Source organism: Anser brachyrhynchus (genome assembly GCF_964034855.1).
Source record: "Anser brachyrhynchus genome assembly, contig: SCAFFOLD_126, whole genome shotgun sequence".
Lineage (NCBI taxonomy): Eukaryota > Metazoa > Chordata > Aves > Anseriformes > Anatidae > Anser > Anser brachyrhynchus.
Genome location: NW_027663679.1, coordinates 400,338 through 418,935, shown reverse-complemented (window position 1 = coordinate 418,935; position 18,598 = coordinate 400,338). Strand labels below are relative to the sequence as shown.

At 38.6% G+C, this 18,598-nt stretch overlaps 1 protein-coding gene across 1 annotated transcript in view; it reads right to left on the bottom strand.

Annotated features, from left to right (window-relative positions):
- Window positions 1-510: 510 nt before the first annotated feature.
- Window positions 511-18,598, bottom strand: part of LOC308187058 (adhesion G-protein coupled receptor V1-like) — a gene marked incomplete at its 5' end in the record, with an annotated part of 55,809 nt that continues 37,721 nt past the window's right edge. The window contains 12 exons of the mRNA XM_080609214.1: window positions 511-1,485; window positions 2,229-2,410; window positions 2,605-2,849; window positions 4,048-4,263; window positions 5,241-5,456; window positions 6,403-7,012; window positions 9,400-9,539; window positions 10,863-10,943; window positions 12,560-12,689; window positions 13,343-13,545; window positions 14,166-14,346; window positions 17,325-17,501. Coding sequence (XP_080465340.1) covers window positions 1,170-1,485; window positions 2,229-2,410; window positions 2,605-2,849; window positions 4,048-4,263; window positions 5,241-5,456; window positions 6,403-7,012; window positions 9,400-9,539; window positions 10,863-10,943; window positions 12,560-12,689; window positions 13,343-13,545; window positions 14,166-14,346; window positions 17,325-17,501 — 2,697 coding nt within the window. The 3' untranslated portion in view covers window positions 511-1,169. The remainder of the gene's footprint in view (window positions 1,486-2,228; window positions 2,411-2,604; window positions 2,850-4,047; window positions 4,264-5,240; window positions 5,457-6,402; window positions 7,013-9,399; window positions 9,540-10,862; window positions 10,944-12,559; window positions 12,690-13,342; window positions 13,546-14,165; window positions 14,347-17,324; window positions 17,502-18,598) is intronic.

The window sequence follows — 18,598 nt, the reverse complement described above, 5'->3', positions numbered from 1 at the left end:
CTCCCTCCCTGACCCCAAAGCCCCAAAATCCGGGGAAACGGCCTCAAAATCCGGGGAAACGGCCCCAAAAGCTGCTGCTTGTGACCCGTTTTGGGACACCCCCCCCCCCCCCCGAAAAAAACCACTAAAATTTCAGGGAATTCCCCCCAAAAACCTCTTCCCCCCCCCCTCCAATCAGGGACCCCCCAAAAGCCCCGAATTTGGGGGAAATGCCCCCAAAAAGCTGCTGCTTGTGACGCAAAGGGGGGGGGCGCACAGGGACACCCCCCAAAAAGAAAAAAACAAAAACTTTTGGGGAAATCCCCCAAAACCTGCACTTTGTTACCCACGTTTGAGACCCCCCCACACCGAAACCCCCCCAATTTGGGGAAATCTCCCCAAAAGTCCCAAAATTGGGGAAATTCCCCCAAAACCGCTGCTTGTGACCCCGTTTCGGGGACCCCCCCCTCAGCAAAACTCCCTTAACACCCGGGGGGGTATTTTAGCCCCAAAATAGGGGGCCATATGTGAGCCCTCCCCCCCCCCAAAAAAGAACCAGAAGGGGGGCACCAAATGAGCGCCCCCCCCAATAAGGGGGGGAGAGTCCTCAAATGAGCCCCCCCAAAAAAGAATTTAGGTAAATCCCCCCCCCCCAAAAAAAAAAGCCCCAAAATCCAGGGAAACGGCCCCAAAATCCGGGGCACGGCCCCAAAATCCGGGGAAACGGCCCCAAAAGCTGCTGCTTGTGACCCGTTTTGGGACCCCACACCCCCCCCGAAAAAAACACTAAAATTTCAGGGAATTCCCCCCAAAAACCTCTTCCCCCCCCCCCCCCCCCCTCCAATCAGGGACCCCCAAAAAGCCCCGAATTTGGGGGAAATGCCCCAAAAAGCTGCTGCTTGTGACGCTGGGGGGGGGGGGGGGCACGGGGACACCCCCTTAAAAAAGAAAAACAAACTTTTTGGGGGGAAATCGCCCAAAACCTGCACTTTGTTACCCACGTTTGAGACCCCCCCCCCCCACTGAAACCCCTCCAATTTGGGGAAATCCCCCCAAAAGTCCCAAAATCGAGGGAAATTCCCCCAAAACCGCTGCTTGCGACCCCGTTTTGGGGCCCCCTCCTCAAAGAAAACACTAAGTTTGGGGAAATTTCCTCAACAATCCTCAAATTTGGGGATTTTCCCGGAAAATCAGGTCCGGAACCCTGAAGTGTTGTTAGTTAATGGGCTGATATCTGACGTCAGCCAAAGGCAGAGAGGAATCCCTGAGGCACTGGAAAATGTAAAGGCTGAACATGCTTGTTCTTTTAGGCACTGAGCTGCACAGGAATACACAGGGTCACTTGCTGCTGACACATTCACTCTGGTCTTGGATGGTTTGTCAGGAATTCCTTGTACAGGAGGCTCGTAGTAGGCCAGGATATCCTGACCTTGCTCCACAGCAAGAGCTACAACGTCAGTCTCAGAAGTGCTGTAGAAAATCTGCAGCTGACCAAATCTTCCCTCACTAAAAGACATTATAATAAAATAAAGTTCTGTTAGTTGACAAAGGATGTCTAATATTCTACATGTTTCTGGGTTAATAATAGAAGTGAACAAAATCAACTGACCCTTTCTGAATTGCTGAAAAATTCCAAATAACACATCAAAATGCATTCCCTTTGAAACTAGTACCAGAATAACTGAGTTATCTTATTTTTTTGTGGATAGCAAGTTTGATTATTTATAGCTTAGGTAGTAGTCTGTTAAGAATGCATATTTGTAAACATTTGGTTCTAGGAGTTAACTTAGTCTTCTTCAGGACTTGGCAGCTCTCCTTACTTGCAAGGAAGAAAAAGCCGGTGACACCCAGACTTATCATCCTTCCTCTAGGATCACATGCATAAAACCTGTTTTCCTTCTCTTATTTTCATCCTGTAAGGGCTGGCCATTTTGTCCTCCTGTTCAAATCACAGGAACAGGCTACCATGCAGGTTTAAATGATTTGATGATTAAACGGACAAAATGAATAGTACACTGTGTACGCTGAGTTTACATTGTGCATTTCAATGTATACTACGTTTAAGTAATTTATGTAATACACAGACATCTACTTCAAAAACAATGTGTTTGAAATGAAAATACATTGAGATGGCAGATCAAAGAATTGATGCACATATTTTTATGAGAGGAGCATGAAATTTGACATTATAGTGGAAACAAAAGTGAAGAATAAATAGTAATTACAAATAAAGCAAACATTATACAAACCTTCGCCTGACTGTTATGTTTGCCAGCAAATTTCTTTCTAGTGGCTCCTGAACTCGATATAAGGATTGATGAAAGAAAACTGTGCCATAAGGATTATCATTGGCAGGTATTATAATACTTGCCACGCCATCTAACCCAATAGCACCACCATTGGAGGCCTGAGTTAATTCTACACGGACAATCTCAAAGAGAAGAAAAGAAAAAGAAGTAATGCAGCTAGACAATTTGTGGTTTTTCTAACAATAATTACAAGCAAAGTATAACATGAAATTATAGCACCTTCCTGCCGGAACATTTCTTGTTTTCCATCATACATATTTCTAGAACAAGTCAAAATTAATACCATCTTCAAGGAAGATGTAAGTGCTTGACTTACTTCTTCTATTTCTGGAACATCATCAGCCAGGATTTCCAATAGTAGCATCTGAAAGGCTTCCCCAGGGGCAAAAGTAATATTGCCTGAGGCAACCTGCAAGTCCTCATCAGCAGGGTGTCCACCAATGGTAGCAACCCACTCAACAGTAACGTTACCAAGTGTCCCAGCATTGCGGATTACTGGCAGATTTATGGGTACTGATCCAGATTCAGGCTCCTCCACAGTAAATTCGGTCATCTGGAACACTGAAGTGCAGCACAAAGAGGTGTATTTCATTAACAGTAATATTTAAAATAAAAACACCATCCTAGTTACTGAATTATATATTTTATTTCACTTGATTGCATTCATTTGCACAATTAAAAAAATGTTAATCAGGTTTAAACTTCAAATTGAACTTTCAGTATCATTTTATCTGCAAATAAAATTGGCATGAAAATTCAGCCCCCACCCAAGAGTTTATTCCAACGTATCCATTGTTCAAGGCTAGCCATGATCTAAGTTTTTAGAAGACGGTCAGAAGGTAATTTTTCCCAGTGAGGAAATTTTTTATCATTTTTTATGTCACGTATGGAAAAAATGTGTCAACATATTCCATCTAAATTGTTTCAAATGTAAGTCTTTCTTGTATAAAATCTTTAGTTGTTAAGAATGAAGTTAATGAATTATCCATGTGGAATTATTTACTTTTGTCAATTTCCTTTACATTTTGCTGATAAAATGGAATAACTGAAATAAAGTAGGGTACTAAAGGGAGAAAGAGTAAGTCAAATAAAATGGCTGGAAAACATACACCAGAAATACTGAAATAGAAAAAATAAATAGAAAAGATAAATTTCTAAAATGTCATTAAATTTTTGAAATTACCATTTTTTTCTCAAAACCTGTGTAATGAAACTATTTTTGGAAAGTGTCCACAATCCATTTTACTGATAATGATAGAAAGAAGAAAAACTACAATAACTAACAACCAGAACATACAAGAACGCAATTTAAGTCATATTTGTACTTTCCAATTTCCCCAGATATTTAAACCTGCTTTGCCTGATTATTTTGTAAAACAATGACACTGCACTATCTAAACAGGTTTTGGCATGTAAACTTAAGCTTCAAGCTATTGCAGAAATGCAACATTTAGAATAGATAAAAAAATACAAATTAAATTAAAATCCATCCCCATTAGGAGACTCCAAAATCCACCTTCGTCTCACAAAATCTTGATATATAAGTTGACTGAATGCTTCAATTTCGCTATATAAGGGCACCATTTGCCCTTACTTACACGTTTTAATTTAGTTTATCTTATTTTGTCCTTTACTGTGTTCATCCAGACTTCCCTTTTTGTATTCTGAAAATTTTTATTCCATTGCCCAGTAATAACTCACCCACAAATCAGCAGATTGCTACTGGACAAGAGAAAATATGCAAATAAGACTCATTTACCAAAGGATCCAAACGGGTCATCAGAAGCCTCAATGGTTATGACTGCCCTCGTCAAAGATCCAAGCAAGGCTCCTCCTGTCGTTTGATTCAGCAGCTGAACATAAAAGGACTCCTCAACTTCAGGATTGATATCATTAATTATATAAATTGGCACAGCTTTACTTGTTTCTCCTTCTAGTAAGACAACATCTGATGAGGCTACACTGTAGTCCTCACCTAGATTTGTACATGAAAAAATAACAAAACAATCAAAACACAGAAGAATATTAAGGCATTCTGGTTCATTATGAAACATCACTAATGTTTATCAGCACTAATATTTATCTGTTCTTTTTGCATTCCCTTGTGTTCATATGTTGGTGTGTTTTTTTGTGTTTTTTTTTTCTTTATCTTCATACCCAGAAAATACAATTGTTTATTTCCTAGTGCCTTTTAGATATCTGGATGGATGAAAATAAATCTCATCTTGGCCAAAACAGAGTTTACACTGTCAGTCCAAGAAGCAATTACAAAAGGTCCATTATTATCTTCCATTGAGAAGATCACACAACTGTGACATTTCTATATTTGATTTCTGATAGTTGTCTGGCTTTCCAAGAGATAAAATGAAACAGAAGTACCTTTTTCAAAGGAGATTTTACTAAAGGACATAAGGTCACTCCTTCCCTCGTGGAGCTTTTCAGGGATCACCTGAGAGCTTTACCTTTCATTTGCAAAGTAAAAGTCTTCTTGAATTGTGCTTAACATTTGTCTGTTTCACAGAGGAGTCACCAGCTCTCAATTTCCCTCCAAGAAACTCAAATAAGCCATGTATGGTAGGTTGAAATATGTACAAAGGACTCAGTACTAGCTATATATACTACTACAGGATTTTTTATTTTATTTTATTTTTTTGAGAAAGTGAGTGGCCACCAGGGAAACAAACAGCCAATTCCTTTCCTTAGTTTTCTTGCTAGATTCTTCAGTGATGATATCTCTGAGTTTTTTTAAATTTGATGTAAGGTCTCTTCTATAGGACCTGAATTCCTGTCTCCTAAGTACACTCAGTAAGTATCTCACACTTTGGTATTTTTTCTACTTGTTTTACTAGACTGCATTCAATACACACTTGCTTGCTTTGGTTACTCGAAGCATACAGTATGCTCTTTCTGGTTTAACACAGAATGTGTATTTCTGCTATTTTGATTTCTTACCAGCTGTTGCAGTTATTGGCATAGCTTTGAATTTCACAGAAACATCTGCAAAAATTCCCCCAGTTCTGGTCACGTTAATGATTGGTCCAACATAATTTTCAGCAACTCGCACAGCTGAAGCTGAAAGCTGAAGTGTTCCAAAAGCATCATCATTGGCATTGATAATTACATGAGCTATAGTCTCACTCACTGATCCAAGACGAGGAGAATTTACAACTGAAATATGAAAAAAACCTCTTAGAGCAAGCCTGAAATGCCTCCTATATATGGCTATACTGTTCATATACATACACCTGAGTTTAGTGGATGGCCACTACTAGCTTTCAATAAAATTTTCATTTTAGATTTGGACAAAATATAACTACAAACTGCACAAGCATATTTTTGATGTTTGAATTATATTATGTCAGAAAATCCACATTCTTACTAACTTATTATTCTACCCTGCTGTGGAGCATACAAAACACCAGTTCTTTGAAGAGGTGAGGTACTAGCAAAATTACTTACTTATTTGTCCATAGGACAATAGAATTTTACACTAGCAATGATGAACTATAAGTAACCTTTCAGTTTCCCAGTAGAATTTTTTGTAGTGTTTCCCTTAAAAATCAAGATTAATGTGGGAGAGTCATGGGGGAGAGGGAAGGGAAATTAGGCATGCCAAGAAGCTCTTAAGCATAAATAAGGCTGTAATGACCTGAATTTATCTGATCGGGCAAACATCCTCTACGCTAAAAAGCCAGCATGAAGCTGCAATTCTACACCACTTAATGTTTAAAAGGCTTTTTTCGCTTTCAGTAAGTGCAACTAGCTTATTTCCTATCATTGTGCTTTACAGAAACAACAGGTGAGCAGGTATTAGCACACAAAACCAATACAGTAATACAGTTGGCCTAAAACACCTGGGATAAAGCAGATGCAGAAGGGAGAAAGAAATGTCCACCCCTGACAAAATTTTGTGGTAAAGGAAATATATGCTGACACACAGAATCTTCATACTTAATGTGAGATACTCTGACATATAACTTACAGGATTCTTAACTATACAGAGTTAGGCAGAGGTAAAATTTTACTGTAATTTCAATTGCTGCATTTTATCCTATTAAATATAAATATTAGCCTACATATTTAAGCTTTGGGTTTACATATGAAAGACACTTACTTGGCCGATCCTGTACTTTGTCGATCAAAACAGTATTGTTTAGCTCCACAAAAACAGATTCTGACCTCTCAGGATCATAATCATCCAAAATAGGCAAAGATATTGTGGCTTCGCTTTCATTGGCTGCGAAGATCACATAACCAGTAATGGGTATATAATCTTCTCCTTGTATTGCTCTAACAACATCAGGTGGAAGAAAGGGTGACTTTTCATCATCACCTAAAGTTCTGTATGTAACCACTACTGTACCAAGAAGACCACCAAGCCTTACTATTGTCAGGGAGATATTTTTTGTTTCTTCCTCAACTTTTATTGGTCTGTTTCTCTCAGAAAAGATGAACAGTCCATATGGATCATCATTAGCTAAAACTGTTAATGTTGCATTAGTGTGATTTCCAAGACGACCACTGGACACATTGATGATCAAAACTGAAAACACCTGATCCAGTTCAGGCACGTTGTCAGGAGAAACTTGTATGGTAATATTTGCTCTCACTTGGCCAACATCAAATGTTACATTCCCATATGCAGAGACCAGGTCTTCTGTAAGATCACAGACTATGACCCAATACAGAGTCACCTCAGACAGGGCCCCATGAGTTCTCACAACCTAAGTGGAAAACACAAAGATTTATGTATTTCTTTGTACTATAAGAAAGAAGAACATAAAAGTGTAAAATGGCATACAGCAAAGTCACAGAATCACAGAATATCCTGAGTTACAAAAGATCCACAGGGATTATCAGGTCCAACACCTGACTCCACACAGGACCACCCAAAATCAAATCGCATGTCTGACAGAGTAGTCCAAATGCTTCTTGAACTCTGGCAGCTCAGTGCTGTGACCATGTCCCTGGGGAGCCTGTCCCAGTGCCCGACCACCTCTGGGTGCAGAACCTTTCCCTAACCCCCAGCCTGACCCTCCCCTGTCCCAGCCCCATGCCGTTCCCTCGGGTCCTGTCGCTGTCCCCAGAGAGCAGAGCTCAGCGCCTGCCCCTCCGCTCCCCTCGTGAGGGAGCTGCAGGCCGCCATGAGACCTCCCCTCGGCCTGCTCTGCTCTGGGCTGAACAAACCCAGGGACCTCAGCCGCTCCTCATACTTCTTGCCCTCTAGACCCTTCACCACCATAGTAGCCCTCCTTTGGATGCTCTCTAATAGTTTATGTCCTTCATATATTGTAGCACACACAGTGCTAGAGGTGAGGCTTCACCAGCACAGAGCAGAGCAGGACAATCCCTTCCCTTGACCATCCAGCATTGCTGTGCCTTATGCTCCAGAACACAGTTGACCATTTTGGCTGCTAAGGCACACTGCTGGTTCATATTTCTCTTGCTGTCAAGCAAAACCCCCAGATCCCTTTCCATGGGGCTGCTCTTCAGCCTCTTGTCCCCAGGCCTGTCCGTACAGCCAGCATTGCCCCTTGCCAGGTGCAGAATCCAGCACTTCCTCGTTTAACTTAATTCCAGTCAACTGTGACCTCTCCAGACTCCAAGACTATTGAAAAATTATTGAGAGAGGTCTTGCAATGACATCAGCCAGCTCTTTCTGTACTTTGGGATTAATCCCACTGGACCCCATAGACTTATATGCATCCAGCTGGAGCAGCAAATCCTGCACAAGTTCAAAGTTGGCTGGGAGTTTATCATCATCACAGTCCTGAAATTCAGAGCTTTGGGTGTCCCCGAGCCCATCATTGGTGTTAAAGACAGAGGCAAAGAAGGCATTAACCTCTGCTTTATTGGCGTACTTATTTGTGAGGTTACCAACCTCAACAAGTAATGGATCAATGTTTTCTCTGCTCCTCCTTTTGCTGTTAGCATACTTTAAAAAAAGCACTTTTTGTTGTCCCCACAGTACTGGCCAGCTTCAACTCTGAGTGAACATCACCTCTGTAGTCCTTGTTCAACTGACCTTGCTTCCAATGCCCACAGATTTTCCTTTTTCGCCTAAATTCTAGAATAAGATCCCTGCTCAGCCAAGCTGGCCTTCTGCCCAGCTTGCTCAACTTCTGACTCTTTGGAATTGCCTGTTCCTGTGCTCTTAAGAGGTGTTACTTAACTAACCAGCACTGATGGACTCCAATACCTTCAAAAGCAGGTTCCAAGGGGACCTCACAAACTAGTTCACTGAGTAGTCTGAAGTCTGCTGTCTCCATAGCTAGGGCTGAACTTTTGCTGGCAGTTTTCCTCCTATTACCAAAGATTTTAAACTCAGCCATCTCATGGTCACTATGGCCAGGACAGCCTCCAATCACCACTTCACCCACAAGACCCTCACTGTTTACAAGCAACAAATCTGGAGGGCACCTTTCTTAATCAGCTTCCAGAGTAACTGTACCAACAAGTTATTGTTAACGTGCCTCAGGAATTTCCAGTACCTGTTTGTATTGGCTGTATGGTATTCCCAGCTAACATCTGGGAAGTTGAAGTCACCCACAGGGACAAGGGCAGATGACCTAGAGATATCCCTTAGTTCATTATAGAATAATTTGGCAATGTTGTCCTCCTGGCTGGGTGGTCTATAGCAGACTCCCACAACAACTTCATCTTATTGTTATAACTTATTTCCATGTCCCTTAATCCTTACCCGGAGGATCTTAAGCATGTCATTGCCAACTGCAAGCTGCACACAATCCAGCCCCTCCATTATATACAGTGCAAAGTCATTGACATGATGAGTTAAAAATAAACTAATTTTAAAAACAGTGTAATCTTTATCATCTTAGCTTTGCTGTATTTGTTGTGTCATCAGCACTTACTTTAAAATATTCATACCTCAAATGTAAACAAGTAGAAGTAAATTTAAACTTATATAAAACATTTTAGTTTTAAGCTGAAAGATACACTTTAGAAAGTGAAGTATAAAATGTCAAGACAAATGTACATGATAAAGTTAAGTTAAAATGCTGTAGACCTATTATAAAAATATTGCAGAATGCTCTGTAAAATAGACATAAAAGAGGATTGCATAGCAATATGAGACCCAAAACTTTCTAACCTGCAACATAATATTGCTATCTCCATCTTCAGGCTCAGTTCCATTTACCGAGAGTGACTCAGTACTGAACTCAAAGACGCCATGAGCATCATCAGAAGCCTCAATAGTCACAACGATGTGGGATGCAATTCCCAAGCTGGCTGTAAGTGCAAGTGCCAAAATGAGTTATTTTTTTATACCATCTTTTCTTAAAAGCTAAGGAAGTTTGTTACAAAAAGCACACAGAAAAGCATAACTGGAATATTTCTGCTGTTTTGCATTTTGTGGTGTGTTTTTTTTTTGTTTTAAATGTGGAATAATTATCCACATGGATAAGGAACTCACTTTCAATAATGCAGTCCTGGCAGCCCTTCTATGGAACAACACTCCAAAGCAACATATAAAATGCAAATATTTTAAGAGAGGATCAAAAATAAAATTACTTGTCTAATTAAGGAAAATGAACTAGAATTTAGGGTAGGGGAGAGTTACGTGGTAAAACACAGTGTAAGCAGTGCAGACAGGACAAAAGCAGGTACTATTTTAACTGAAGCTGGAACAAAGAAAAAGCTAGTCCAGGAAATTCTACTACTATAATGATCATCTTGTGTGAGATAACTTGCTGCTTAGAAAGAGAAAGAGCCTGGCATTTTAAAAAAAATCTGGAAACACAGAAGAGGAAACAACACTTCCCAGGAAGTTCCAAAAAGTGGTTAAACCACAGACTTACTCTCAGGTTCAAACTGAACTCCTTTGTATTTTCAAATAAAACAGAAAATCAGGCTGTCACTGTGGAATAAATTATTTGATTTCGATAATGGGTGCTAACACAATATTTTCAGGTCTCTAGGGTTTAATTCAAAATCCGCCATCATTAGCGTTTCCCTCATAGTAGGTGCTTTTGTTTTCATCTTATTTCTGCATATTGTATGTTTTTAATTTTCTCAAGATTAAATTATCTTTGTTTTCTGTATGTTGTGACAAAAATAGACTTCAAAAATGAAAAATAATCAAAGCATTCTTTTAGAAAAAAAAGAGCTAACACCACTTTTTATTAAGAGTATTTTTGAGATGCAGAGATCAAAGCATAAAGCAAGTGGCAAAAGAAAGTATCAAAACACACAGTCAGGTAATTTTTAAATTACCTTAAATTTAAAAAGTTTCTCTCCTCTTTGCTCTCCAGAAAATTTTACAAAATTTACAAACAAAGCTAATTTTTCTAACTACTTCTGGAATAACTACATTGTGTTCTATAAAAATACAGCTTTGAAGATAGAGAAGCTGTTATTTTCTGTATTACGGTTAGTATTGACTGTTGTTGAAATTAAGCCTTTTTTAAAATGGGAAAGAATGTTTTGACAGGACTCTATGATATATCTCAAACCACAAGCAAAATAACACTATGATAAACTGTGTCAGTAGTGTAGTTCATGAGGGATATTACAGTTAGCATAAAGAAATAAAGATTAATCCAAAATGCTTACCATGCTGATGGACAGTTGGAAGGAAGAAATCCATGTTCCCATCACCACTACCACTGCCATCATTTCTAAAGAGCTCAGCAACTTTAAGATGACAGACATACAGATATATACACATATATACATTTATAAATCAGAGCGCAAGCAAAGAGAAATTTAAACTATTCTGGACAACAGGAAAAAAAGAGGGAAGCACTCTAGGAAGGTATCAACTTTGCTTCTGAAAGTGTACAGGAGTTCTAATAAAGACTGAAATATTTACATATGCCACCTCTTACTTAATTTATGACATTGGAAATAGCAATGGGAAGTCAGAATGAAAGAAAACACATACACATAGTTTATCTTTCCTCTCTTTCCCTCTTTGTGTCCCCATTTTGTATTTCCCCTTTCTCACTCCTAACTGAGGCTTGTCATGGAGGAATCTAAATTGAAAAAAAAAAAAAAAAAAAGGTAGGGGAGACGATAAAGTCCCTCAAGCTCCTTATTCTAATATTTTCTCACAAAGTGAAAATGTTGGGAAAATCTGCAGAAAACTTAACTAATGGGGACTTCATAAGCTTTGTGTTTGTGTTGGAAAGGCCAAAAAGAAGGCTCATTTTAAAAAGGCTATATAGTTACTGGATTACTAAAGTTAGTTGTAAATTTTCTGTCACAACAATTTGAAAGAGAAAAGTTTGACTCCTTTTAACAAAACAACTATTCAACCAAAAAGACAAAATACGTGAAAAGTCTCAAGACTTTACCAAAAGAATCACTGAGACCATGTTGCACCATAGACACATACAATCATAGCAGAGAGCTGGATTAATTCAAGGAAATCTGATACATCCTCCCAGAAGGGACCACACTTGCAATTTCTGAATTGTTTAAAAAAATAACATCAGTTTAAAAAAAAAAAATCAATTTATGGCTGTCAGTGTTTCTAATTACTTTTCCCTCCAACAAGCTTTACAATCTCCGTTAAAATTTTTCTCAAATGGAAAAAAAAATCTGTAAGGTATTCAGGGGTTTATGTGGCAGCACCACTATGCTTTGCCGTCCCTTCAGACTAGCCCTTCAAACCAATAATTCTTTCAAGTGTTTGTCTTGTTCTTACAGACAGTTATCTACGAGCTACCTCTGCAGCTACAGCTCAGCAAACTCCCTATGGCCCTCAACATCCACAGCCTATTACTGCTATAATCCATTTGACCTATGTATTGCAGTTCTTCTGATTTCACTCATGTGGAAGAAAAAACAAAACAAAACAAAAAAAAACCAAAACAAACAAACAAAAACACAACACTTTGACTGTTTAGCCTTAAATATTTTATAAATATTCCATATTTTTGAAATGCAACATATTGCTAATATATTTTTGCATTATTTTAGTTCTCATTACCAACCATGAAGTTATACAAAGTGAAAAGCAGCAATTGCCTTTAGATGACCTAACAGATGGCAGTGATACACTTTCCCTAATACATGGTAATAATATACTTGCTATGGGATCTGGTTGTTTCCACCAAGGATTAAGAAAAGAACTGAGGAACAGTTCTTCCCTACGAAAAAAGACAGCTGTATGGGGGTGGGGATGTAGAGGTGCTTTTTGTTTGTTTTCAGAAATAACATAGAAAATAATGCCAAGAAAGACAAGATTTTTATGAACGAGTAGAGGTCATGAAAATACAACTAAGGGACTGATATATGTGCCTTACCTCCTCCCTCTGGGTTCAACAGCTCCACTTTAAACGTTTTTTCTAATTCAGGAATAGTATTATCAGTGATGTTAACAGTAATGTACTTGTATCTTTCTCCTGGCTGAAATTCCAGTGTACCCACAACAGCCTGCAATATAAGAGCTCTTCATATTTTTGTTCAAGTCTAATGTTTTCATCCATATAAAAAAAAGAAACAGAACCTTCATTTTGTCTTTTTCAAAACATCTACTTTTCCTCACTTAAGCTTTAAAAAAAAATCTGAAAAATCTGTTTTACAAAAGAAAAAAAAAAAGAAGAAGACATCTAAGTTGACATACTGGTGAGCATCTGCATTCATGTACATTTTTCTTATTTTTCTGCACAAATGATCAGTTGGACAAGCAAGTGCAGATACATGCAGGTTATTTTGCTAGGCATATACAAATCCCAGTATGTACAAGCATAATGTTAACCTGTACATGCACTTGAATAATATGGTCTGTAACAACAGCAAAACTCACAAATTGCTACACTGAAAACTCTGTTAAGAAAAAAAAAAAAAGTTCAAAACCAGAGGCTTTTCCTAGACAATGCAACTTACTGCAGAGAAAAGAATGGAGAAGTCACATGATGTATATTTTTAAGTGAATATTACATATCCATTTGCCACATCACCTTGTAAAGTAGTCTTTCTGTGAAAGAATCATAGCTGGGCTAGAGCAGTCAAACTGAAAGCTATCTCCACGATAAATAACTCTAATTAATTCCAAAACAATTATACCACCTTGGCAGTTGCCATACCTGATAATCTTTGGGACTGAAAGCTGTGACTGGCACTGTTCTGTATTCCACCAGAACTGTTCCAAGAAGGCCTTGTGCACGAACTACCAGTAATCTGACGTGTCCAGCTTCTTCTTTAATAGTAATATGGGGCACAGAAGAGGCTGGAAGAATCATTTTATCACCTGGCTGAGGAGGTGGCCCCACAGAGAACTGGAGCAGACCTGGAAGACAAGAATTACTACTTACATGGCTTTTCATAACAAATTTTAAAGATGATAAACAATTTAAATAAAGTGATTGATAACATATCTTGTGATGGTTCTGAAATTAAAAACCACATATACCAGTATACCCTTAAGCCTCAATCACACTATTTCCAGAGATGTGCTGTGTGCCTTACCCTCTCTCACTGATATTCTTGTCAGTCTTGATAAAAGGCACAGCACAATAATAAAACCTTCTCTTCCCAAAAGAGCCTCACAGGCCACGGTTTTGCGTATTTACTGGTACAAGACATATGGAGAAATGACTCTTATTGTCAGGAATTCTCATTTGATGAAAAACCTGGACAGGATCAACTACATGCAGAGCCTTTATTTGCCCTCACAAGAGAATCATTGCTTGTTTGGGCAGGGAAGATTTGAGGCCTTTTTGTAAAATTATAAAAGAAAACTAATTCAGTATTCATTCATGTATATAAACAATGAATTAATTCAAGTCAGATAAAGTGGAATATATGAGATTGCTTCCTCAACTATTACAACCAAGCAAAGTTTTCATCTGACTGGAAAGAACTACACAATAATCTGAAACAAAGCTGTATAATTCCCATCATTGTTACCGTATGGGTGGTCACTGGCTTTGATGCTGATATCAGTAGTTTCCTTTTCTGGATCTATACTTGCTCCACTGGTAGGAGTTGAACCTAGTTTCCCATCTCCAGACACTGCAGAGACTAATGTCACACGGAAATATTCATTTAACTCCGGAATGTCATCATCAATAACATGCAAATTTAACACCTAGAGAAGGACCAAATCATGGAGAAATCAAACCATGCAACATTCTTTGATTAGTCAGTCAGCTGTATCTGCTGTATAGTTCTGAAAGCAAAGGACACTATTTTTGCTCTCCACATAAATTCAACTAATTTCTAAGATAACATTTTATGTCTAGAATATGCTTTCCAAAAACAATGCTTCCAAGCTACTGGAAATGGAAGGCATATTTTCTGAATTGTTTCAAACTACATAAATAAGTGATAATAAATACTTGTTTGGTTGGTTTTGTATATCTTCACAAAAGCAGAGTTTAATTTCCATGTACTGAACATGAAATATCTGATAAATTTTAAAATCTTTTTGAAATTATGCTTATGAAGAGACATTACAGTGATTAATCCAATTTAGAGAGCAAATAAATTGAGCTTATTATACCACCTGACACTTTGACCTGCAGATCATACGATTTACTAACATAACCTTGCTCTAAACACGCTAACACATTCACTTCAGAAAATTCCATCTTTCTTTATGTTTCGATATGGTCGGACAAACATATAGAAAACATTTAAGTAGCTGATCATATTTAGAGGCATGGTAATGAGTAGATTACAAATGTCAGTTGAAAGTCCCTTAGGATATCCCACCTGAAGAGCAGCTTGCTACCAGCCCGTTTCTTAGAGCCATGCACATTAGCTCCTCTGTATGTATGCAGTAAATTGGACCAGTAAGCTGTGTAGCAAGAGCCTACATCAGCCATTTTCTGCCACTAGATAGAGTAATGTGGGCCTCGTCTATGTTGCCATGCTAGAAAAGCTTTGGAAATTTCTGCTATATATGATTGTATGAAATGCAGTAATATCATTTCACAGAGAAATAAAGCTGAATGAACAAACTATTATAACATGAATGAACTATTTTCAGATACCACACGCTTTTGCCAGTCATTACATTATCCAGATTCACAGTTCTAGTGAAGTCACTGGGATCCCTGCAAATGACTTCAGCGAATTTGAGTCCACATTGACTTCTGCAGCCTGATATAAGTGAAACTGAGGATGGTATTTTCTACTCACAATTCATCCTTATTATACAAACAATAATAGAAAGTGTATGTTGTTTCTACAGTACTGTGGTCCCGCACCACTTCTTCAAATAAATTTAACAATTCTGTGCTGTACATCAGGATTGAATTCATTGAAACAGATTATTTTTATTTCTATTTCTAGCACACGCTGTTTATTACCCCAGAATTTTAATCATAGGACAGCCCACGTTGGATGGGACATCAAAAGATGAAGTTCAATGTTTCATGGAAAAAAAAAAAAATAGATGAAATAATCCAGCACCATGTTCAACTGCATCTTAAGCACCCCCGGTGATGGGAATTCTACCATAGAACCATACATTGGTTTGGGCTGGAAGGGACCTTAAAGCCCACCCAGCGCCACCCCCTGCCATGGGCAGGGACACCTCCCCCCAGCCCAGGCTGCCCTCAGCCCCATCCAGCCTGGCCTTGGGCTCTGCCAGGGATGGGGCAGCCGCAGCTCCTCTGGGCAGCCTGGGCCTGGGCCTCACCGCCCTCTGAGGGAAGAATTTCCTCCTTCGCCCCCTCCCTCGCCCTGCTGCCCACGCTGCTGTTGGTGCAGCCCAGGGTACGGGTGGCTTTCTGGGCTGCAAGCACACATTGCCGGCTCATGTCGAGCTTCTCATCAACCACCACGCCCAGGTCCTTCCCCCCCCAAGGGGTGCTCTCAGTGCTTTCTCTGCCCAGCCTGTGTTTGTGCTTGGGATTGCCCTGGCCCAGATGCTGAGGTCGGGACAACCCGACCCTGTCCCTAAGGAAGTCGTTCCAGTAGTTGTAAAAAATTTCAAGACAAAACCTCTCCCACTCTATCTTTGTACTCTTTGCCCTCTGTCTTCTCCTGTGGTTTCTTGAGAAGAGAGAGCCTCTGTCAACTCTGGAGCTGCCCTTTAGGTACTGTAATAATGGGATCAAAGTCCCCTTCTAAAGGGTGAAAAGATCTAACCCCTTGAGTCTTTCCTTAGAGGACAGGTTCTCCAGCTCTTTGATCATCTTTCTGGCCCTCTTTTGGACCTCCAGTCTGCCCACATAATTTTTTAATTGTGGGCCTCTGTAGCTTTGAATTCCTACTCTTCAGTGTATCCTGGTATCCTGGTATTTCTTTTTTCTTTTTCTTTTTTTTTTAAACTAATTCAGATAAGGAATTTCGTAAGACTTTTAGAAAGCTTTCTCAGAAGCAGCTAAAGCTTCCCTTATGTATCATTTCTCTTTCTCTCCCCCAACTCAGAGATGCAATTCTGATTACCAATTTCAGGTGTCTCTAAGGCCAGAATATTGAATAATTTCCTTATGTTCCAGTTGCTCGCACACTTTATGCAGAGGAATAGATTAAAGCAGACAGTAATCATTTCAGGGAGACTCAAAAACAGCTATTGTTACAAGAACACCTTTAATCTCCTGTTTCTGATTTTGAATTTAAAAGGAGACAGAACCTGGATAGCCTTGAGTGCAAGAACAGCAATGAATCTTACTATTGCCTATTTAATTGTTGTGGACATAAATTTGAGTTACAACACTCAGATCAAACCTGATCATTTTCCAATTTCGAAAGTACATGGACTATCTACACTTTTTAAAGTATATGTACACATACACATAAATACAGTTAATATTTTTTATGTATATGTACATATATCTAATATGTACATGCACACATGGTGACTTTTGAACTGACATATACACAGAGCTACAAATAACACTTTCTTGTTGTCAGGGATGGAAAAAAAGAAAGAAAGAAAATATATATATAACAAAAAAATAACAACATAAAATAACAAAATAAAAAATAATAATAAGAAAAGCCATGTGAAGTAAACACTCTCTAGTATGCAAACCAGCCAAGCACCCTCAGAAGGTATTTTCCAGGAGGTTTGTAAAGGACAGGATGAATTGTTAATAGGAAGGTAGGGTTTACCTCTGATCTCTGCCAAGGAACGAATGTGATAGTGCCACTGCTATTAGAAAAATCGGTAACAGAGTAATTAATGCCAGTGGAATCAACCTGTGAGATAATGTACTTTATATACACATAGTCTAGGGCTCCCCTTGTACGCTCCACAACACAGGATATAGTGGAACCTTCATCAGCAGTCTGGAAGAAAGCAAAAATTTGGAACGTTTATTACTGTCAAAGTAAATCAAGGCAATTTCATTAAATAACATGAAAATATTTAATGCCAGACAAATGTTCAAGTAAAAAATTGCTGTCATGTTACTTTCAGCTCTTTTGGAGTGTTAGGAAGCTGAAACTGACCTTGATGCCAATCAGAACAATCCTAGTGGAATCTGCAAAAGTCTGATGCCTCCCTGAGGACTATTAAGGTAACAAATAACAATACACTGCAGTTCGTCCTGGACACAACCCCTTTCCTAAAACTGTGCGTCAGAGACAGAATCAATATGCTTGAAATGTACCTGTCGAAAGCAAATGAAACTATTGCTTTATAATAACGTCAATATTGTAATTTTCCTTAGCAATAATTTAAAGAAAGATTTGGATCAGCACTTTCTCTAACCAGACACACTATGGATAGAAATAAACTATACCATCATCATTCAGAAAAACAGATTTTTCTCTTCTACTGTCCTCCTTACAATTCTGTATCTTCACAGATAACATGACTTCTGCAGCGACAACTTCACATCTCTGGAATGAAGCTTTAATTGGTACTGACCTTCTATTTTAGAAAATAACGTTCATAAAATTAACATAGAAAATAATTTTATCTGAAAGTTATTGGAAAGGTTAAAGCTATCTTATGCATTAGATAAATTTCAGGGCTGCTTTGTAAGAAAGCATAGATACTGTGTGTGACTTCAGCTGCCTAGTAGACAGATATGCACAGTTAAACTACTGGTAAAAAAATGCTGTGTTCCTGCATCACCACTAAGAGCTCTAATACTTCCCTGGTGAAATGGACATATGATAGGTGCAAAACAATTACCGTGCCATATAATTATTTTTTTTCTTCATGGTTGGCTGATGATCTGTGGCATCACAGCGTATCAGAGGTACTTGAACCTGAAGGAATCTATTATCATAGCATATGGTAGGCACACAATAAGCAAACTGAACCAAACTGAAAACTAGTATCACTCAGGCAAGACAGTTATTTTAAAAACATCATAAGCACTTTGATTAAAAAAGAATGTAATTAAAGCTCATAAGAGTTCCCAAATGAAAACTAT